General features: G+C 53.4%; 1 protein-coding gene across 3 annotated transcripts; it reads right to left on the bottom strand.

Moving 5' to 3' along the window:
* Nucleotides 1-1,022: 1,022 nt before the first annotated feature.
* PDLIM7 (PDZ and LIM domain 7) lies at nt 1,023-23,055 on the bottom strand. Of its 3 annotated transcripts, none has more exons than XM_074292265.1 (13): nt 22,958-23,055; nt 21,183-21,297; nt 13,628-13,779; nt 12,788-12,818; nt 11,555-11,718; nt 10,396-10,529; nt 8,673-8,709; nt 6,857-6,915; nt 6,263-6,491; nt 3,049-3,229; nt 2,813-2,933; nt 2,338-2,453; nt 1,023-1,633 (listed from the first exon to the last, which is right to left on the bottom strand). In XM_074292265.1, exons 2-13 carry the CDS (start codon nt 21,276-21,278, stop codon nt 1,547-1,549), a joined length of 1,407 nt encoding a protein of 468 aa, XP_074148366.1. In that variant the 5' UTR covers nt 21,279-21,297; nt 22,958-23,055; the 3' UTR covers nt 1,023-1,546. The 3 variants fall into 3 exon arrangements, with proteins under 3 accessions (XP_074148366.1, XP_074148368.1, XP_074148369.1); XM_074292267.1 differs by lacking the exon at nt 11,555-11,718 and adding an exon at nt 10,855-10,871 and having other exon boundaries at nt 22,958-23,049; XM_074292268.1 differs by lacking the exons at nt 1,023-1,633; nt 2,338-2,453; nt 2,813-2,933; ... (1 more) ...; nt 6,263-6,491; nt 6,857-6,915 and adding an exon at nt 7,804-8,423 and having other exon boundaries at nt 22,958-23,049.
* Nucleotide 23,056: the final 1 nt, after the last annotated feature.

Raw genomic sequence — 23,056 nt, 5'->3', positions numbered from 1 at the left:
TGATACTGAGTGAAGTAATCAGAACCAGATCATACACAGTAACAGCGACATTATACCGATGATCAACTTGCTCTTCTCAGAAACACAATGATCTAAGACAGTTCCAAGATTGAAGATGGAAAATGCTATCCGCATCCAGAACTATGGAGAACTATCTAGTCAGAATGCACACTGACGCTTACTATTTTCCCTTTTTTATCCCCCTTTCTGTGGATGTTCCCCTTTGGTTCTGATTCTTCTTTCACTACATGACTAATGTGGAAATTTGTTTATGATTGTCATGTATAACCTATATCAGATTACCATCTTGGGGAGGAGTGAGGGAGAAAAAAATGGAAATCAAAATCTTATAGAAATAAATGTTGAGAATAAGTTATGCAAAGGGTGGGGGGAGGGCAACCCAGGACCAGGTGAAGGATTCCTGTAGCTTCCTCAATATATGCAGTGTTCTTCCCAAAGCCAAGTAGAGCAGGTCCTGTCATCCCCATTTTACTGAAGCTGGGATTAAATAATTTGCCTAATATCAGAGTAAGTATTGTTCAATTTATAGAATTATCAGTCCTGACAGATGGACAATGGAAGCATTATCATCTTGATTATGTAAAGAATAGGAAGAAACTAAGGTTCAGAGGGGGGAAGGAATCAATCCCTTCCAACACGGCTTATGTTGGCAGCAGGTTCAAAGGCATGTTTCCTTAAGCCTAGGGGAATATGCAAAACTTCCCTGAGGCCCCAGACCCCCTTCATGTCTCCTTCCCCCAAAGCTGCTTATTTGGGACCTGATTCACTGAAGATGCACACCTGCTTAGACACCATCATCAGGGCTTCCTTCATGGCAGGATTTCCAGTAGGTGGGAAACCAGCTAGTTCTCACATAAATAGCACAGAGGTCCTTGTTCAGCCTGACCCCTCCTTTGAAAATACTAACCAAGCATGTATTCCCTGGCAGGGCTAGGGCCCTACAGTAGGAGCTATGGGGAGACAGGGGAAGGAGAGAGAGGGGAGAACACTGAAGGTCAGGGTAGGATACAGACAGATTTATTAAGGCACTAAAAGCAGACGGAGGCTCTGCGTCCAAGGCTGGGGTGCAGTGTGGGAGAAGCTGCTGCTACTTTGGTGGGACCTGGATCTCAGAGGCTGAGAAGATGGGTGAGGTTGGTGGGGAAGGGAGAGTTTGGTCTGCTTCTGCTCAGAGGAGCTCTGATTGTCCCCAGTTTGATAGGGTTGGGGCTCAGTGGAGAAACTTTGGAACAAGTGTGTATTTGTTTCCTGTAACACCATGTGTCTCAGACTCCTCCCTGCCCCCCAAATCAACCAGGCTACTAGCTGTCACCCAGCTGCCTGAGAGGGCCTATGTGCATCTTCCCACCCTCAGTCCAAAGTGCTAGGGCCACATGCAGAGAGGTAGCCCCAGGAAAGGAAAGCAAGGGGACTGCACAGGCCTGGGGTCACCCCAACCAGGGAGGAGTGGAAGGCACGGGAGGGGGCTGGCGTGGTCAGGGCCACAAGCTGTGTCCAGGCGGGGCAGGACAAGGAAGACAGAGGCTCAGACGTGAGAGAAAGCGTGGCTCTTGCACAGAGGCTTGTCTTTCTTGGAGTAAAAGGTCTTTCCTTCCAAGTTGATCTGGCAGATCTAGGAAAAAAGGAAGCCCAGTCAAACAGTATCTAAAAAAGAAGGGAGCAGCCTTCCCTCTAAGAGGGAGGAGAGCCCAGGACTGCCCACTAGAGACAACCCCAACTGGGAGTGAGCTGGTAGGGGCTCAGAGACGAGGAGGGGGCGCTCCTACGGATCAAAACTAGGCAAGCTTGAATTCAGGAAGACCCGAGTTCAAACCTGGTCTCAGACACCTAACACTTCCCAGCTGTGTGACCCTGGGCAAGTCACTTAATCCCAGCCTCAAAAAAACAAAACAAAAACAAAAACAAAAAATTAGGCAAACCTCAGAGCTGGGTTGGATCCACGAGGGTTGGCCCAGACTAGAACTGGTATGGGGCCGGGTCAGAAGAAACCGGAGCTAATGTGGACTGGGAAGGGGGGTGGGGGCAGATGGGATCCAGCATTAAGGGAGGGGACTCCATGTGGGACAGGGCAGCGCTGGGATGGAAAGGAACCCAGGACCACGGAGCAGGAAGGGCTCTGGAGGTCTAGTCCTCTCATTTTACAGATGAGAAAACCGAGGCCGGAGAGGTGAGGAAGCTTGCCCGACGTCACACACAGATTGGGGCTGGTCCCGGGGGACGGGCCCAGGGTTGGGACTGGAATAGAGCCGGGGCAGGGGAGCCGGATGGGAAGATGGCTAAGGCAGCTGCAGGGGGAGGGGGGTAAGGGGCCCTCACAGCGCAGACGAAGCAGGTATCGTGCCAGCTGAAGCCCAGAGCCTCCAAGAAACGGTCCCCAGCATCAATCTTGAAGTCACAGCCCCGACATTTGGTGCCAAACATCTTCTCATAGTCTGGTGGGCAGGGAAGAGATGGAATCCAGGTCTAAAGTCCGTCAGCTAGCCCCCAGCCATAGGAGATGCCCTCCTGCCTCTGCCTGCCCAAGACACAAACCTCCCACCGGACATCTTTGCCCCTCCATTCCTGTCCCTGTAACAGGGAGGAGGATGGAGACATTGCCATGTCAGGACACTTCTGGGAATCAGGCGAGGTTAGATGGGGTGGGGTCCGCCCACCTGTTCCCCAGAGTCCTGTTATTGCTTTCATAGCAACTGGGCCAAGCCAATGGAGTGGGGAAGGAAGGGCAGGGTCCATGGCCTTTCTGGGCTCTGGGTCCAGACTCTACCCGCCCCCCCACCAGCCCCACCTTTACCTCGCTCACAGTAGGGGGCTCCCTCCTCCATGTAAAAAGCCCGGTTGCGAATAGGCGTCTTACAAGCAGCACAAGTGAAACACTGCACGTGCCAGGTCATCTTGAGGGCGTGCATGATCTCCTGGAGGTGGGCAGGAAGGGGCACGGGCCTCCTGACTCTGCCCCTCCCTTGCCCTGCCCCCCCAGCTTCCCCGGCCCCCCGCCCTGGAGGTTCCCGGGTCTGTCCCCTCGCTCACTCCGGCAATTTTCTTCTTGCACTTGGCACAGCTGGGCGCATAGCGCATGTCATAGCACCGGGGGCAGAAGATGGAGCCCTTCTCCTCAAAGAAGCCGCCCTCCTCCAGCACTTTCCCACACTGGCCACACACAAACTCCTCGGGGTGGTAGGAGTGGCCCAGCGCCACCAGGTAGCGGCCCCTGCAAGGATGGGGAAGAGGAGAGAGGCAGGGATGGCGCGAGGTCCCCAGGAGAACGGGAGCTCCCTGAGGGCAGGGGTGCACACGGTGGGAGTTCCCCTGCCACATGGCACAGCCTGGCACAAGCAGGCTCAGAAAGACCCCCACCCTGGGAGACACGAAACCTAGGTCTGAAAACTCCCTCCATGGCCCGTCCATGGGGCAAGTCCCTCCCTTTTCGGAGCTTCTGCTTTCCCTCGGTGCACTGAGGCAGCAGCTGGGCCGGGAGATTCCCAACCCCATTCACCCCGAATTTTATGAACCGAGCTACTCTGAGTCCACAGGAGGCTGTCTCCTCACCAGCATCTTACACTGGCAGCACAGATACAGAGGAGAGAGGCAGGCGGGCCTGCCAGGGAGTCAGCTAGTCCTCCCGCCTGTCCCCCACCCAGTCCTTATCCCTCTTCCTGTGGGAGCAGAGAAGTCCTAAGTCCCTTTGAAGATACTCTTGGGTAAGCGTAAGGAAGGGGGACTGGTCCTTGAGGGCACAGGAGAGGCTGGACAACCCTGGTGAAAATTGGGAGGCTGCAATGGAAAGCAGGGAAGAAGGATGAAGGTTCTCCAATGACCAAAGGACCTCAGACAGTGGGTCTCAGTTTCCTCCTCACTAGCTACACTTTTTTTCCCTTTGGCAGGATAATAGGGGTTAGATGACTTGGCCAGGGTCAGCTAATAAGTATCAAGTGTCTGACACTTTATGTGAATCAAGGTCCTGATTCCAGGGCCAGTGCTCTGTCCGCTGCGTCACCTCCTGGGCCACGAATTAATGGATATCAGCAGATATTTATGACCCCTTCTGGCCTTCTGATGTCCCAATCAAAGCAGTGCTGCGAGAGTTCTCCATTCTCATCCTTCCCCCTCTTACATCAGGGTCACCCCCCACGGCTGGGGATGCACTCCATTGTTTCTGGCTACAGAAATCTTTTTATTTTTCCCCCCTTCAAGACTTCTCTTAAGTGCAAACTCCTCCAGAAACCCATCCTCCCACTCCACTGAGGGTTTTCACTCCCAAATTTTCCTAGAGCACTTTCCTGGATCTCTTTGACCCCATTACATTCTATTTTGCACTGCATTTAATTTGAATATCTGTTCCAGTCCCCCAATAAGAGGATAAGCTCTTTGAGGTGAGAGGCCACCATCTATTTCTGTGGTGGGTACCTTCACTCCCTTTTTGCCGTATCCTCTTTTTAACAAACCTTTACAGTCTGATTCCTAACTTCATCATTCAACTGAAACTCTGCCGAAGTGACCAATAACCTTTTAATTTCCAAATCCGTCGGCCTGTGCTCAGTTCTCCTTCTCCCTGACCTCCCTGCAGCCTTTGACACTGCTGATCATCTTCTTTGTCCCCCTACCTCCCGACAGCTCCTTCTCAGGCTCCTTTGTGCCATGTGCATCTAGGTCATGACCACCCTGGTATGGATGTCCCCCAAGCCCTGGTGCTGGGCTTTCTCTCTAAATACTGTTTTTCTTGGTGATCTCCTTAGCTCTGATGGATTCAATTATCATCTGGAAGCAAATGATCCTTAAATCCACAGAAACAGGCAGGTAGCGTAGTGCACACAGAACTGGACGTAGGAGTCAGACACCCAAGCTTGAACTCCATGCCGGTGTGACTCTGGGCGAGGCACTTAACCTCTCAACCTCAGTTCCCTCATCTGTAAAATGAGCATAATAAGAGCCCCTGTCTCCAAGGGCTGTTGGTGAGAATCACACGAGAAAACACATGAAAGTGCTTTGCAAGCCTTGAAGTACTATGTAAATAGTATTTATTATCTATTTGTGTAGCTCTAACCTCTGCCTTGACCTCCGGGCTAGTATTTCCAACAGCTGCTGAGACACTTCAAACTAGATGTCTCCCAGACACCTTAAATATAACATGTCCGAAATGGAATTTGCTATTTTTCTCCCTACAGCCTCCCTGCTCCCTACCTTCCCCATCACCATGGGAGCACTGCCCTCCTCCCAGGGAGCCGGCTTACACCTGGGTGTCTTCCACTCGCTGACCCCAACCTCGCCTCCAATGGTCACCAGGCCCTGTTAGTCTTGCTTTGTACTCTCCTCTGACACAGTTTCGGTGGCTCTCTCTACCATGTCTTTCCCCAGTACGGCCATTCTTGGGCCAAACAGGTCTTCCTAAAGTGCCAGTCTGACCATGCTGCCCCCTATGCAAAAACTCGAGTGGCTCAAACCTAATCCCAGGACCGAATACGCAATCCTTTGTGGGGCTTTAAAGCGCTTTACAACCTGGCCCCTTTGCCCTCTGCAGCCTTCTCACGCCCGACTGCCACACGTGCCCCAGGATCCACCCGGCTGTGCTGGCACACAGCACTCCGTCTGTGGATTCTGGGCATTTTCTCTGCTCGCCCTCGGTGCCTGACGCTGCCTCGTCCCTCACCTGCGCAGCAGGGCTTCCTTCCATCTCAGCACCTTCTGCAAGCAGCCCTTCCTAGTTCTCCTTAATGTCGATGCCTTCCCTCTGAGATCGCTTCCATTTACCCTGAGCAGACTGTGCATAATTACATGTTGTCTCCCCATCAGGCTGTGAGATCTGTAAGAGCCGGGGCTGCTTTTTGCCTTTTTTGGTAGTTCCAGTACTTACTCAGCACGGTGCTGGACATACAGCAGACACACAATAAATGACTTGTTCAACTGAATTTACAAGTGGAAAAGTGCTACAGAGAGACCGTAAGGAAGGCCCGGGTTCAAGTCTCTGACACATCCTGACTCCTGCACTCTGGGGCTCCTCCTTAGCCTCTGGGTGCCCAAGCCTGCAAGGTGCGGGAGGTACTGGTCCACACTGAGAAAAGGCCCTCCTTGCGGGAACTCTCCCACCACCGGGATCCCAGCTCTGCACACACACGGGGGGAGGGCCATCGCCGAAGCCGGGAGAGGGAAAGAGAGGGACAGGGGTCTGCCTACAAGTGCTCGGCAGTTACCGATCCCTTGTCCAAAGTTCTTTCCGTCACGGCGGTACTCAGGGAGGGCCACCTACCGGATGACCTTGTGGCACTGGTGGCACACGGGAGTCTTGCTGCTGTCGGGGCCCAGCTGGGCGGCCTGCACGATGGAGTTCCGGTTCTGCACGGGGGTGGGGGTGGCCGGCTGGCTGTGCCGAGTCAGCACGGTGCTAGTCTTGTCTGGGGCGTAGCGCTCTGCGAACGCCGGGTCCACTGCCCAGGGGGGGCGGCTGGCGGGGCCGGAGCTCCAGGGGCTGGTGGGGCCTGTGAGGGCCGAGAGCCAGTTCTCGAGGCAGCCTGGGGGGCCCTCACCCTTGCCTCCCATCTAGTCTGGCCCTCCCCAAATCCTGGTGGTCAGAGGGACAGACACAAGACTCCCCCCCCCCCAACTGTCCAGGCTACTGTCTAGAAGGCTGGCACCCTCAGGGCTACATCTAAGTGTCCTCTTCTCCCTGCCCATCTTGCCACCCCTTGAGCCCCAGCAGCCAGAAGAAAAGACTTTTGCACAACCCCACCCTGTCCTAGCATACCAAGCCAAGCCCTAGCAGACAAATGGTACTCTCTGGGAAGAGCGTGGCGAGAGACCGGCTCCGGTGCATGGCCCCCCTCCCCTCCCCTCTCCTGCTCACCAGATCTGGGCTCTGGGGTCAGCACAGTGGAGGCCGAGGAATCTGTCCTTGGTACCTGGCTACAAAAACCCCCAGTTGATCTCCACATGGGCCCAGTGAGCATCCCCCTCCCCGTAATTGTGGGTCTACTCTGACCCCGGCTGGCAGCACAGTAAGCCGAGGGCCTACCCCGGCCAGGCCCGACCCCTTTTCGTGGAACCTGAGTTCCCCCGGCTGGGCAGTGAATGAGCTGAGGCCCTCTTGGGTGGCTTCAGCCTTCATCCAGGCCCCACTGGGAGAAAAAGCTGAGACCAGGCACTGTGTAGAGAGGTAACAAGCATTATGTTCCCCATTCCTGCTGAAGCAGGAGCTTCTACATACCAGAGGGTCTCGAGACCCTCCCACCACTTCCCAGGATGGAAGCACAGGTAAATGCTCCTCCAACCCGTGAGCAAAGTTAGGGGGCCTACACGTGCTCGCGAGGGCACTGACTCCCTTGGCCCCAGGACTCAAGAGCACATTAGGCCCCCAGTCAGGGCAGCTCGGACTGAGGATGGATTGGCTAGTGGTCTTCTCCCAAGATCCCTTTGGCAGAAAAGCCTCCTCTCCATTACTTGCAGAAAGTTTCCTGAAGGCATGTGGTGGTATGAAAAAATCACTGGGCAATGAGTCAAGGAACCTAAGTTCTAGCCCCAGCTATGTCCTTGGGCCAGTTGTTTAACATTTAGGGGCCTCAGGCTCCCTATCTGTAAAATGGGGGATTCCGAAAGGTCCCTTCTCAAGTCTGACAGCAAGGGCTTCAGGGATTTCCCTCCCCAATAGGGAAGGTGGCTAAACCTTAAAGACAGCTGTCTGCCATCTTTCTGCATCCATAAATATGGTAGCCCAGCCCCTACCCTTCCCTGGACACCCATGCCCCAAGGGAGGTATTAGATAACCAGGGAAGTAGAGAAAAAGTCAGAAGCAGAGACAGAGAAAGAAGAACATTTATTTCCACAGCTCAGTCCAAAATGTCCCCCTCTTTGCTCCCAGCTATGACCATCACATCTGGTACAGCTGGGCAGAAGTCCCTCTCAAGGAATGACCCTACAAGGGCATTTGGAAGTGGGGGAATGTGTGAGGGATTACCAAGTTCAAGACCTCACATCAAACAAGGACTCTTGAGCATGGCCCTCCAGAAAGGATCTGGGAAATATGGAGCCCTAGATCACCTCTGTAAGGGGACCAGTCAAGGGAGAAAACAGGAAGGGATTGCCATAAATCTCCATGGTCTAAGGCTGGAGAAAGGAAGTGGGGCCTAGGGGGGAGATGGCGGAATGGGGAAGTAAGGTATTCAGGGCTGGGGGCACTAAGGCAAATGAATGAGAAGAGTTATCTCATGGAAGGAGAAAGGGAGCAGCACAGGTTAGCAGGAGGGCTGGGAGACAGAAATACAGGCAGGCAGTCTGGTGGCCAGCCAAGGCCAGTACTAGGGAGCTGGGAGGAGGGTCTGGGCTAGAACACGTTGAGCATGTGGGCAGATCGATGGTGATGCCAGTCCCGTAGGCGAGTGTAACGGGGGCTCTGCAGCTCCAGGACATACTTTTCCCTGAGGGACAGAGAAGAGGAAAAAGGAAGGAGGAAGAGGAGAAAGGAGGAAGAGGAAGGTCTTGGAAACTCCAAGGCAAGGAAAGCCACCTTAGGGCTAAATATCTACTGCTCTGGGAGCCACCTAGGATTATAAAGCTTCTTGCAAAAAGCTCCCATTAGTGGGGCTCTCTAGAATTTATCATGGAGCAGTAGGGCTGGACAAGGCAATGCCAGGGGAGCACGGGGGCCTGGCCAACTGCAATCTTACCTGGATTTCTTCAACTGCTCTTCATCAGGGTCTTGCACTGAAAAAACAAGAAAGGAAGATCAGAGAGCAGGAAGGTCCCCTAAACCCTCCCACTCTCACCTACAATCTTTCCCACAGTACTGTACAGAAGAACAAAGGAAGTCTGGGCCCCCTCAAAGGGAGGCAAGGCAGGCAAGACAGCTGCTGTCCAGCAGGAAAACTAAAGCTGGGGAGAATGTCTTCCTGGGAGAGGCCCTGAACAGTCCGTTCCGTGGAAGAGGACCTCAGGAAGGAGCTGAAGAACTACCTGGGTGGGGAGGGACAGTGAGAGGTCCAGAATTTCAAAGCGGGAAGGATGGAACATGAGGACATCTGGTCCAGACCCTACCAACGCAGGAAACCATCCTCTACAACATCCAGCTGTGAAGGCACCTCCAGTGACAGGGAGCTGCACAGGAAAACCCTCGGAGTTTCTGGAGAGCTCTGAAAGTGTTTCTTTATACAAGAACAAAAATCTGCCTTCTCTGCACTTTCTATCTACTATTGCTAGTTCTACCCTCAGGGGTCAATCAGAAAAACTGTGACCTTTCTTCCATATGAAAACTCTTTAAGTAACAAAATCCAGGAAGAGGGGTGGAGCAGTGTACTAGAGCCAAAAACATTCCATTAGACTCCCAGTCATTTGAGTCCTATGCTAAGTGACCAAGGACAGAAAGGTTTTAACAAATCCTTGTTAATCAACCAATTTAAGTTAAACTCCCAGTCCTGGGTTTACTAATCTGTAAAATGGGAATAAGGCATTTAATTCATAGAGATGATGAATCAAATGAGATAATGTCTTCATAAAGTACTTTGCAACTTTGCTGCTATTCAGTCATTTTTCAGTCATTCCTGACTCCTCACAACCCCACATTTGGGGTTTTCCTGGCACAGATACTAGAGTGATTTGCCATTTCCTTCTCCAGCTCATTTGAGAAATGAAGAAACTGAGACAGACAGGGATAAGTGATTCGGCCAGTTTCTGAGGCTGGATCTGAACTCAGGAAAGTGGGTCTCCCCAACTTCAGGCTAGGTCCTCTACCCACTGCACCACCCAGCTGCCCTACGTGCAACCCTTGAGGTGCTAGATGAAGTTCGGCCAACAATATTGTGTTTCTTTCCTCCCCCTTCCCACTCCCCACCTCCCAGCACCTAACTTTTCTACAAGTCACAGAAATAGCCTAGTGGAACACAGAAATAGTTCCCTCTCCTATGACACCATCTCCAGTTTCCTCTTAATCCTGGTCACTCTCTTCTGGACATATTTCAGCTTGTCACAGCCCAAGACTGGACACCAATATTCCAGATAGTTAAATCAGAGGACAGCAAAACCATGAGCTTTCTCGCTCTGGGCAGTCTGAGAACCTGAGTCCTCCTCTCTGGAAAGGGAGGGGTTTTACCTAGACGACCTGGGGCTTCCTTTTGACTTTAAAATTCAACATTCCTTTGAACACAGCCTGGTCCTTTCCCACCTGTTTTCTGGCTGACATCACACATAGCTGATTGCTCCGAAGCTTGCACCGCTAAGATTCCCAGGGGCTTTTCCCATGGGCCTCTGTCCCATACTTCCATAACTGATACACTCTGTCCCTCCTGAGTTGTTCTCACCCAGATGGAAAAATTCAGGGGTTCATCCCCATCCAGAGCTGCGGACCCTAGTACACACTTGTTCCTACATAGAAGCTGTCCCTCGCTGGGTACTTACTGAACTCTGTGCCCGTGAGGTGGGCCAGGATCCGGAAAGACCGGGACTGACCAGTCCCTGGGCGTGGCTGCCAATCCTCCGTGTTTTCCATCAGACGCTTTTTGCTGGCATCAGGGAGTGACCGAAGGGGCTGTCTGTGGGGAGGGTGGGGTCTGGCTCAGGCCCCAGGTTGCAGGGAGCCTCATCCCACCCTGGCTGTGGTCCCACTAAGTTCCCTCCATATCCCTGCCCAGAGACAATGGAAGTTGCCCTGAAGGTGGGGCTGGACACAGACAACCCCAAGGGCTGGGGACGGTGTGGAGAGGAGCCCCCCAAACAGTGAAGAAAGTAAGAACTGCCTCCAGGGACTTAAGTGAAAGGGTGTGTGTAAGGGGGAGTGAACAGGGGGAGGGGGAAAGGTTCTACATCCCCCATCAGACCCAGGAAGAAGAGAAGGACAGGCAGAGGGAGCTCACTGACTTGTTAGGGGTCTCCACCTGCAAGGAAGACAGACAGACAAGGAAAAAGATGGTGGAAAGAGGGACACATACAGAGGGAAATGGGGGAAGAGACATAGAGGAAGAGGTCAGATTAGCCACAAGAAACAGGCCGAGTCCACCGAGGGAGCAGGGTGTGTCTGTGACAGGCTGTCTGAGGTGGAGGGTTACACGACAGGGGGACATATGTGTGAATGCAGTTGGGGTGCAGGTGTGTAACCACTGGGGGGCAGTGTGAGTGGCTGGGGGGCTGTGTGTGATGGCTGAGGTCCACCCCGAATGACCAGGGGGCCACATGCATTACAGAGGGACCTGTGTGTGAGGGCTCAGTCCTTGGGCCCTGTCCTCTTAACCCCGCTGGGCTCCCCCAGCCAAGGACCAGGCCTAGGGAGAAGCCCCGTCCCCCAGGCGGCCTCTGACAGAACTTCCCAAACCAGGACTCAGGTTAAGGGTCCAGCCAAGCCCAAGGAGCCTCTACTCCTCCAAAAGGAGGGTGAGGAGAAGTCCTGGGCCCAGGGAGAGGGGCCTGCCACTCCAGGCTTGGCCACCAGGAGCCACCACCACACTGACCCAGGCTAGAGGAACTGTTGGTAAAGAAGGGGCAGGGCAGAGAGGTACGGCACAGACACCAGAGAGAGCGAGAGCACCAGCATCGCTGGGCCTATCCAACCCTGGCCACGTACCCATTCTGCTGGGGGGTGATGGGGGGTGGGGGGACCGGGCAGGTCCCCGGCTTCACCCCTGCACTCTCAGCTGGCGAGGCAGCCCCAAACGGGCGGGCAGTCTTGTTGAGGGCAGCACTGGGTGTGAAAGTATAGCGTGGGGGCTCAGCGGAGGGGGGTGGGTCCTGGGCAGAGACAAAGCAGAGCACAGCGTGAGCAGGTGGGCTGGAGGGGCAGGGCATGCAGGGGGCAGGCAGTGCTCCAGGCACACACCAGGCATAGGCCTTGCCCAACCAACCCCAACATACCCACCTTCCCAGCAAGGCTTAAGATCTGAAAGCCCACAAAACTCATCTCCTCCCTCCTTCCTTCCCTGAAAAATCAGAGCTTCCTTTCCAGCCTAGGGGCCAGTCCTGGGCTCATGAGGTCCTTATCTCTCTGCTTTTCCCCCCACAAGGCCAATGGGCAGGATTCCCAGAATGTGGGATCCACCCCCCTCCCCACAATAAATCAGCCTCTACAGACAAGGGCCCCAGGAGGAGAGAGCTAGGCTGGTCACGTGTCCCACTCCCCCACATCTGGCCAGAGGCAGGGGGCAGGCCAGAAGCTCAGGTTTCAAGCTGTAGCTAATGAGGGGCTCATTGCACCAAGGGATGAGCTCATCCCCTCCACCCCACACACAGGCGGGGCCAGGAAGTGGTGGGAGCCGCCCCCTGGGGCACCAAGGCTTGGCCTTCCGGGGAAGGGGTCCAGCTCCTCCTCCCAACATTCCCACACAAGCAGAGAAGGCGGGCACCCTTGTGCCCCTGAAGGACCATCTCATCCTGCCCAGGTCCTTTCAAGCCCCGTTTCCCTAGGCAAACAGAACCCCACGTGACCCTGACACACCCCTCTGCCGCTACTCCCAGCCTCCACACCCCAAATCCAAGGCAGAGTCCTAACCCTGGTGCAGAGACAGGCACAGGGACAGAGACAAAATCAGACACTCAGCTCCAGCCCAGCTGCAGGACAGACACAGAGCCCGCCCCGATTATGGCCCAGAAAGGACGGAGGAGCAGTGCTGAGGCCCAGCTGGAAAGCCAGGTTCCTCTCCCAACACTGCTCCTTTGGGCCAACCCTGGGGAAGGCAGGGGCCACCTCAGAGTCTGTCAATGACAGTGGGGTCCCTTCATTCTTCCTCTCTACCTAGAGTCCTGTTTCTCTCATAAGAGACTGAGCCCTAGTCAGACCCCTACCAACAAAAGCCATTCTTACCTTCTGGGGTTTGCTCACAAGGGGCTGGGCCCTGAAAGGCAAATAGAGTTCAGAATCAGGATAGAATATATAGCTTCCCCTCACCCTCAAATCAGCCCCCACCCCCACCCCGGCCTCTTCCAAATATCCTGCCAAGTGTTGCAGCCTTCCTCTCCCCACAGTGAACCCTCCTGAGCCCTTCATCCAGAGAGTGGACACTCTAAGAGCAGGTGACATTTCAATATCCATTATTTCCCCCATGAGGTAGGCAGTACAGCTATTGTCCTCAATTTACAGAAAAGGAAACTGAGGCACAGAAAGGTTACAGGGATTGCCAGAAAGATTTATCACACAGCTGGGAGACAACAGAGTCAGGAAGAGAAGGCAGATCTGCTGACTCCAAGTCTAGTACTCTTTCTGGTTAGCTATTTCCTTCCCTCATCCGTCAAACCTGTGAATCTGGTTCCACACACCAGTCTGGGAAGCCTTCTGGCTTGAATGTGGTGAAGAATGGAGCTGTGAGCAGTGACTGTATATACAGAGATACCCCTAGATGTGGGGCCCACAGCTTGAGGGGGAGGTGTTCTGGAGGTCTTGGATACAGAGCTCCTCAGGAAATCACCTCATCCTATTCTTGGACCACTCACTGCCCTAGCTCTGAAATGGGGGCCCTGAGATCAGGCAGAAACTAGGACAGAGGGAACAGGAAATGTCTTAGGATCTGTGGTAGTGAAATGTGGTTTTTGGGATCAATACCAAGGACTGGTAGAGGCATCCCTGAAGGTGAAAAGGAACACCCATCCTGGTCAGATCCAGAAAAGGACCCAGGAGTCCATGCTCAGGTCACTGTTTGCCACGCACCTGCTGAGGCTGAGGCTGAGCTGCTCCCCGCAGGCCCGGATTTTGTTCTGAGCTTCAATGTGGGTCAGGTTGCTGGTGTTCTCCCCATCGATGCTCAGGACCCAGTCCCCCACACCCACTCCAGCCTGAGCTGCCTTGCCCCCTGGAGTCAGCTGCAGAGACAAAAGCCACAGAAAGAATTTCAGACATTACACAGCATAGTAGTAGATAATGTGCTGGAAGACCTGGATTCAAATCCTATCCAACATTTAGTTGCTATGTGATCTTGGGCAAATCACTTAAACTCCACCTGCCTCAATTCGTTTATCTATAAACTAGGGATTAATAATAGATCTGCTTCAGAGGGGGCTTTGCAAGAATCAAGAGATAATATATGTAAAGCACTTGCAAGTCTGAAAGCACCATATAAAAGCTGGCTATTAATATCAGCACAGGAGGGGGCCTCAGAGATACAGTCCAACCCCCTTGTTTTATTTATAATGGTGGGAAAGGAGGCCCAGAGAAGAAAAAGAATTTGCTCAAGTTTGCACAGATAGAAAGTAGTACGGGAGAGATGACAATCAAAATCCTCTTGACTCTAAATTTAGGATTCTCTCCAAAACACCAAGGCCCCCCAGAATCCCACTGTCCCATTCACCGTCTGGTTACTGGAGTCCACTGCCAGCGGGTGGCGAGCCCAGGCCTTCTCCCACCCCCACCGCCAAGCCAGCTGCATGGAGGGGACAACTACTCACAGCCCGGCTTGGGCCACAAACCACATGGAATTGCAAACCCTGTTTCCTCATTATAGGAGCTTCAAGGGAAGACAAACAATGTCAACAAAAATGTCTGGAAAATGGAAGCTTCCTAGAGAAAGGAGGCCTGGGACAAGTCTTGAAGTGGGTGGGATTTTGAAAGAAAGTTTGAAGTGTGGGCATCCCAGGGGACAGCTTGGGAAAGGGTGCAAGACCCCAAAGCCGGGCCACTTGGAGCAAGAGACGAGGCCGCCTGGGCCGTTCTCCCAGCACGTTGTGGAACTCCTCAGAATCCAGGAAGGAGTTTGGATTTTATCCCACCGGCAAAGAAAAGCCATGGATGGTACTTATGTCTGCGTCAGAGCTGGCGATGTGGTCATGTGATGGAGGGGAGTTAGGGTACTATCAAAAAAGGGAGGAAGGATGAGATCTTGAGCAGGCACTTAAGAAAGCGGGTCAAGAATCAATTATGTCAGGGAAGTCAAGAAAGACAATGTTTCTTTTTGTTTTTGACAATGTTTCAATACTTTAGTTGATGAGTAAAAATCACACAGTACTGACCTCAAAGAGAAACTGACTGTCACAGAAGCCCCCTGGGTTTGGAATGAAAAGATCTCCATTTGAATCTCTGCTCTCCTCCTTGCTACCTACAGGACATCCATACAAGGAGCTTCAATGCTGAGCTCTGGTGTTCTGTGCTTTCAGTGGGGGTGAAAGTCAGATTACAGGAGGGTAAGAGAGGGCAGCAGGAACAAGCAGAGGTATGAAATGGAAGTCTGCCATGGCCCTAAGCCAGCAACAAGGTCTGGCTCCCCTGCGGGGCGTCCTCCAGGTACGCAGGTCCCCCTCAAGTCTCGCTTTCCTCTCTGCTGGAGGTGTGTCTGGACAAGAGCAGTTAGGGAGGTTCACAACTAGTGGAATGGCTGGACAAAAAGAGTTATTAATAGTTCAATGTTAGCTTAGAAAGTCTTCAATGGAGTGCCCCAGGGATCCTATTTAACAAGAGATCACAGCTGATAAAAAGGCGGTTACCTAACATGCTGGATCCAGAGTGAGCGAAGGCTCAAGCCCATCCAATCATTATATGCCTGTGATTTCATCTGTGCGTGCAGCTACCAGTACGGAAACCCTCTCCCTTTCCTCCAAAGCAACAAATCTGTAAGTTGCTGCCTGGAATACGGAGAGATTAAACGGTGGCTCTGTAGTCACACAACATTGTGCCACATCGCCACATAAGGATAAATGTAACAGTTTATACCTGGGTTCGAAAACATCAATACGTCCAAGATGGGGAGGGAGGATAATAAGGAGCAGTTCACTGAAAAAGATCTAGCGGTTTTAGTGGACTGCAAGATCAAGTCAACAAGTGCAACAGGACACGCAAAGAAGCAGTTTACTTTCAAGGGGGTGACAGCCCTGCTGTGGTCTGCCCTGCCAGACGGCATCTGGAAAGGTGTATTCAGCTCTAGGTGACCTCATATTAGGACTAGGAGGAAATGGCATACATCTCACTTAGAGAAAGCTCATAATAGTTACTTCTGATGAAAACTTTTGGTGGTAGCGGATAGAACGCTAGACGAAATCCTGACTCGGCCTCTTTGGCCACCCTGAGAAATGACTATATGTCTCTTGGCCTCAGTTGCCTCCTTTGTAAAAAAGACACTAACAGCGCCCACCTCGATCAGGTTACTGTGAGGGCCAAATTTGTTAGGAGCTTGGAGAGCTGTACAGCCTCGTGCAGACACAGCTACTGCTCCTATGGATCAGGAGTCTGGGATTCCATTTCTACAGGGACTCCCAGGTGAGGAAACTCTGCCAGGGGAGGCTGTCGCCTTTCTGGCAGTAAAAGTCTCAGAGATTTGCCTAGAGATCTGAGAGGCTGGACCCTTGCACACAGACAACCTGTGTCGGAATTGGAGCAGGTCCTGGGATAATTATTTTAATTATTATTTCAAGGGCAGTATATTTGGAAGAAGGGATGATAGCTGTTTCACTGGACTTTAGAGATCAGAATGTTCAGGAAAAATGGGTGGAAGGGAAAGAGAGGCAGGTTGAGGCTTGACATAAGGAAAACCTTCCCGGGACTTAACACTAGTCAGAGGGGGGCCTGGGCTGATCCAGGGGGCAACGGATTTGGGGCTTTCCTCTAGGTCTTTGGCAAAGGCTGGAGGACTGCTCCTCAATGATGTTACAGAGGAGAGTCTTGTTCTGATACGGAATGGAAGCCCCTTCCAGCTCCATGACTCTGCTCCTCAGGCAACCACACTCTCCCCCCAGATATATTCAAACTAGGGGCTTGGGTATTCCCCAGCAGCTCCAGGCCACGGACAACAATTTCAACCACTGCCTGCCTCTCTGGCCTGAGACCTAAGGGTGAGGCAGTGATTTCAGTGGGTGGGAGGCACTGACTGAGGCCTCTCAGGCCCGCAGCCTCCGGCCCCCAACCACAGGCATCTCCCAGCCCAGTGCATCTTACCCCCTCCCCCCACCACCCCAGACATTACCTCATCAGTCAGGCCAGAGCCCAAAAGGAGCTCCGCCTCCATCCTAGGGTCAGGGAAGGGAGGAGAGGGGGAGGGTCACAGCTCTAAGAGCTCAGGGAGGGGACCACCCACACCCTAGCTCCTCCCCTAGATGCTAGGGCTTGGGCCAAGGGCCCCACTGGTGGCCAGCACACCCTCAGGTCACAAGGGCAGGCGGCCACAGTGGGGTCCTCCCCCAGTTCTCCAAAGCTTAATACTCTCTCTAAAACTAGAGAAAACCTCACTCTCTAGAAAAGTTCTGCTTCAAGGAATGGCTGCCTCCTGGTTTCCCAAACTCAGCTCTGACAAGCAAGATCTGCCTAGGTCTGTGTTCACAGGACAATGGCTGGCTGGAGCTCAAGACAGGAAAGTGTGGGGCCTGAAGCGGTTTCATTCCCGGGCAAAGCACGGTCACTCTGGGGCCCCTGACCTCAAGTATCCTCTGCACACAGAAAACTTATCCTGCAGTAGTCACTGGGTCACAGCCCTTAAGTCTAAATCCCTCATTTCCCAGTGGAAAAAAAATTGAAGGCATTTGCCAGAGTCATAAAGGTAATAACTGAGGTGAGATTGGAACCCACAACTTCCTTATTGCAATTAAAGTGTATGGGGAGAAGGGGAGATGCTGCCTGCCTACATTAGAGTACCTATCCCTCCACAGGAAAGTACAGGAAAACCAGGTGCTAGACTCTGAAAATCAAGGGGAAGGGGAGAATGATTCTAATATCTTAATAGAGTTTTGGGGTATAAATCAAAAACTGGAAATGGGGTCCTGGTATCCCCCAACCTCTTACAATAACCTTATTTGTGACCGCTACAATCTCTGACCACTCCAAGTCCTGGCCAAAGTCATCAGAAAGAACTTCTAAAGCCAAGCTTGCAGAAGGTGGACAGGCAGACAACAGGTAGAAATTTGGGAAAAAAGGGAGCGACCACTCCAGAGATGGAGGACTGTGGAGAAGCAGAAAGTCCGGATTAATGAGATGGCCGCTCCACCAAATTCTGCATGGATCAAAGCATACCCAGAGTATTGCATTCAGTTCTGGGCACTATGTTTTAGAAAAGACATTAATAACCCAGAAAAGCCTGCTTCATGGAAGGTCAAACAACCTAGGGATTCTTAACCTGGAGAAGCAACAAGAAAACTATTAAGTTTGGAGAGAAGAAGGAATAATCAGACATTCTACCTGGCCCCAGAACCAGGAGCAATAGGAAGAGCTGTAAAGGGGATGATTTAGATTTGATGTCAGGAAAAACTTCCTAACAATTAAGGGAGGTTCACAGGTTTCCCCTTCTTGAAGCAAAGGCCAGATGGTTATCTGCCAGTTATGTCTATAGAGTAGTCTCGTACTGGCATAGGCTAGGCAGAGCAGCCCTGAGGATCCCTCTGGCTCCAAGATGTTGTGATTGTAGTTGGGGGTGGGAAGCGGCTGATGACAAGGCAGGCAGCCCCTCAGGAACCATGGCCTCCGAACTTCATCCTCAACCCTGAGCCAGTGAGGGTGTGGTGCCTGGCCCAGACTGAAGCTCAGCAACCCCCATCTTCCTCTCCAGACCTCTCTTTGTCCCTAACCTTCCATCTTTCTCCCTTCCCTCCTTCACTCCCTCTATCCTTTCTAAAACCACATGCCACACACCACCTGTGGGTTTCCAGCTTAAGTATATGGACCTTTAGTATCCTAACTTACCACAAAGAGAAAGAACTCCATGTTCTTTACCAGCCCCTCTCAAGAGACAGAGGAGCTCCAAAGCCTGGGCAAAGCAGAGCTGTTCTTAGCCTTCCAAAAAGGAGCAAATGAGACTGTTTTCTCCCAAATCCAGGGTAAGAAAAAGAGCGCTTTGGACAAGTCCCTTATTCTTTGGGGCTCAGTTCCTCAACTAAAAAGTGAGGTTGGACTAAATGATCTAAGGAATCCTCCAGTTGTGATATTCTACACTCAAAGTTTTAAAGGCATCTTCTGGCCGAGGCATTCAATGTCCCATGTCCTAAAGGTCTCCTAGCTGTGACAGTCTTGGTTCCATGTCCTAAAGCTCCTTCCCAGAATAACATTCTCAACCTCCCAGAATGACATTCTTGGTTCTGTGTTCTAAACTCCCTTCCAGTTCTAAATCTGATAGGTTTAAAGGGCCATACATAGCTGGGGCAAGGACAGGATACAGTGGAGGCTGTCCCCTTTCCCAACCACTACACCTCTCAGTATCCGTAAACAGATACCATCTGGCCACCAGGAGGGTGTGGTGGGTGGGGGCTTAATCCATAGGCTCACAGGTTCCCAGGGAATAACTTGTCTCTATTAACACAGTGAGCTTCCCTCTTCTATCCATCGGAGGATGGAGACACAAAGACACTGCTGGCCTTCCAGTGCCCAGTTCCTTCCTGCCCCTCACGCTGGCCAGCCAGATCCTCATTCTCCAGATTGTCAATTAACCTTGGGAGCTGCTCTGGCTCCGTCTACCTCCTCCTCTGGGCGCTGCTTGGCTCTGCAGCATTCCAAGGCTTATAAGGCAATGAATGCCCAGCACCCACGGCAAGCATGGAGAAGGGACAGGGAAGGAAAGGCCAGGACAGTCAGGCATCTGAGAAGGCTGGAGGCCAAGTCCTGATACTGGCCCCTATCCCTGAAACCCGGCGAGCCAAGAGACTAAGAAAGAAGGGGTTCCCAGAAAGCCACTAGGCAATCCCAAGAGGCCTGCCTCAGGCGAGCCCCTGAGCAGCTACGAGTAAGTACTTAGAAGGAATCTGTGTGGGGAGGGGAGTTATACCCTGAGACAGGCTGAGAAGCCTGTGTCATAAGAAGCCAAAGAATGTCAGAGCTGGAGGGGGCCTCTGAAGTCATCCAGTTCTTTTCTTTGTTTTACACTCGGAGGAACCAAAGCCTAGAGAGTGACTCTCCAAAATCACACAAGAAACTAGTAGAAGAACGGAGACGGAAAGCCACAATTCTGCCCTGTCTAGGGAAGAATTCTCTTGCAATTTAGGGGCAGCCCATCCATCTCTGCTAACTCAATATTCATTTGCCAAGGGTATTTCTGAATGCTTTTCCCTTCTCCTCACCTAGTCCACTCCTTCAATGTGTCCCTTCTTCTCCATGAAGGAATCCCTGTTTGCCTTCAAAAGACAGGATACTAGCTCAAGAGCTAAAAGGGATCTTTGAAACACTCTGGGACAATGTTGCCCATTTGAGAAACGAGGAAACGGAAGCCCAGGGAAGTTATGGATTTGTCCATTATCACCCAGGAAAGAAGTATCAGACTCCAGATCCACTGCCTCCAGTCAGTAATTCTTTTTTCCAACATAGCACAACGTCTTAGGCCACACTGATCTCTCCCAGTTTCACTTGCCCAAGACCCCGGAGAGAACTGCACGGAAGGAAAGAGCATAATAGAAAGAATTCAGGCAGCAAAGCAGAGGACCTGAAATAGAGGCCCAGTGTTACCAGTGACAGACGTGTGATTCTGGCTGAGTCACTTCCCTTTCCTCGTGGATAATGGGAATGTGTTACATTAGTTAGAAGGTCCCATTTTAGCTTTAATAACCTAGGGACCTACAGATATTCCCAGCAGATCCAAGCTCTCGAGGGGCAGAAAGAAAGAGGAGGAAAAGAATAATAAGCATTTATTTAGCACCTGCTATGTGCAGGCACTATAAGTGCTTTACAAATATCTCAACTGATCCTACATGGTAGGTGCTGTTATCATCTCCATTTTACAGTTGGAAAAACTGTGGCAGAGGTTAAGTGTCTCACACTTAGGGTCACACGTCCACTATGTGTCTGAGAGCAGATCTGAATCCTCCTGATTCAGGCCCAGAGCTCCATCCATTATGTTACCTAACAGTGTTATCCATTTCTTCTCGCCCTTAGCATTCCCTTTTGCCCAAATAAGATTCAATTTCTAAAGCATCATAAGGTTTACAAAGAATATCACAAGCCTGGAACGTGATGTGCCTTAAGTCACACACAGGGTAAGTAGCAGAAACTTCCCAAGTCCTCCAGTACGCTGCGGAATGTCTCCTCACAATTTCAGTAAAAATGCTAAGATTTCTAAGATAGGGGTGTGCGAACATTATTATTCTCCATTTCATAGAAGAAACCGAGGTTAAATGACCGGCCTAAGATCACCCATGTAGACAGTAGAAGAGGCAACTTTCAGGCCCCGAGTGCGAAGCCCCCTACGCTGTCAGCACTCTGACGTGACCTGGAACCACTGCCCTCCTGCGCGCTACAGCAGCCTGCTCTGGAGCACATCGGCACCTCTTGCCCCACCCTCGCTGAATGAGGAGAGAAGTTCTTGTCTCACCCGAGAGATGGAGAGGGGGACGTTGAAATCTTTGCCCCCTTGTAACCGGAAGCCCCAGGGAGCCGGCCCGTCCAGCGTCACCTTGTACGGATTCATGGCGCTGGCTGACTCGTTCCTGGAGGAAAAACAGAAGGGGTTCGGCTGAGGCAGGCAGGCCAACTGGTTCCCAAAACTGGACCCGCTTTGGTCTGCCCGGGGGGCAGGGAGGAATTGCTCAGGCCCTTCTCTCTATCTGGGACTGGTCCTCCCGGACAGCAGCCCCCACCGAGGCAAGGGCTCTGCTCCGGGTCCCCTGAGAGCCCAGTGGGGAAGGTCCCAGAGAACTCTCTTCTGCCCCCCCCCCCCCAAGCCTCTGGGTGAGAGCAGGGTCAGACTGTGGGCAGGCCAAGTGAAACATGGAGGCCTCACTCAGGCTATATAAGGCATGAAAGCCGACACTGCAAGTTGGGGGCTCAGGGTGGGGGGGAGGGAAAGGGAGATTGTGGGGGAGGGGGGAGGGGACTGGAGCCCATCCCGGCCTTGGCTGTTCCCCAGCCAAGACAGGAAGAGAAGCAGAGAGCCCTTTGAGCTGACAGCTGATCTCGGAGAAGAGGAGCCAGAGCCAGGAGATGCACGGAGCTCCGAGGAGGGGGAGGACCTGCTCCTTCTCTGAAAAGCCCCCGGGAACATGGGGAGAGGTGGCGGCACAAACACGCGCTGTCACCACTTACTAGTCAGTACCCTTCCAGGCAACAGCTAAGCCATCAAGAGTATGGGGGGCTGCTGCTCCGAGTAGGAAAGGGCTAACGCTTTGGGTAGGGTCCTCCGAGGCCCCGCTGCTCAGGACGTGCACTACGTCCCCAGGAATTCCCTCCCCCCTCCCGCCTCAGTTTTCCCAGAAGCGCTAAGCGGTGCGAGCCTCCCCGGAGGATAACAGGCAGGCCAGAGAGACGTTCTCTCCCTAAGAACCGCGGACCAGAGCCCTGTCACCCCGGGCAAGTCACTTCCCGGCCGGCCGCGGGAGGATGGGACCGGCGCGATCCTCTGGGAAAAAAGGGCAGAAAGTCACGTCCCGTCCCGGGGTCCGCGTCAGCAAGAAACTGAGACTTCCTGAGGGGCGCGAGGAGGTGGGGGGAAGAACTGATAAGTGCATCCTGAGCCATCCCCTCCCCCACCCGGGGGTTAGAGAACCCTAAATGGGCACCTCCGCCTCCCAAGAAGTAAAAGGCAGGGCTCAAGTCAGAATCGCTAACCTCCCAGAAGGGCAGGGGGTCAGCCCCCTCCTGGGGACGGAGGGGAGGGGCGTCTGCCGGGGAAGGTCCGGGGTTCGCTACCCATCCCCCACCGGGGAAGGAAGAGAGGAGCTGTCAATCAGACACGACAGAGGAAGGAGAAGAGAGGGGTCCGCTCAGTCCCCATCTCCCGCCGGGAAGGACGGCAGTGTCCCGGCCCCCGAGAAGTGACCCAATCGCTGCCCCATCACCCCCAAGACGGGGCTGCTCGGCCCCGCGGGGGGCTCTCAAAGTGGGGAGCAGCCGGAGAGCGCACTGGGGGAGGGACTCCCTCCCCGCCTCCCTCCCCGCTCCCGGGCGGGGCCGCCGGCCAGGCCCTTACAGGGAGCTGCTCTCGCCCGGGCCAGAGCCCGAAGCCCCGGGCCGGACAGGGCGGGGCGCTCCGAGCTGGAGGGGCCCCACACCGCGAGCCTCGCGGGAGCCCCGGGGCAGAGGCGGGGGCGGCGGCGGCCGCGTGGCGCGGCGGCCCGGGAAAGCCCGCGCTTGCTCCCCACCTCCGGTTACCTGGCCGCGCTCGGGGCGCCGGGGGCGCTGGGGGACCGCGGGCTGCGCGCACTCGGGCCGCTTCGGGCCGGCCCCTGCGCGCTCTGGCTCCGCCCGGGG

This window comes from Sminthopsis crassicaudata, chromosome 2 (assembly GCF_048593235.1).
Source record: "Sminthopsis crassicaudata isolate SCR6 chromosome 2, ASM4859323v1, whole genome shotgun sequence".
Classification (NCBI taxonomy): domain Eukaryota; kingdom Metazoa; phylum Chordata; class Mammalia; order Dasyuromorphia; family Dasyuridae; genus Sminthopsis; species Sminthopsis crassicaudata.
This window is presented reverse-complemented; position numbering and strand designations above follow the sequence as displayed.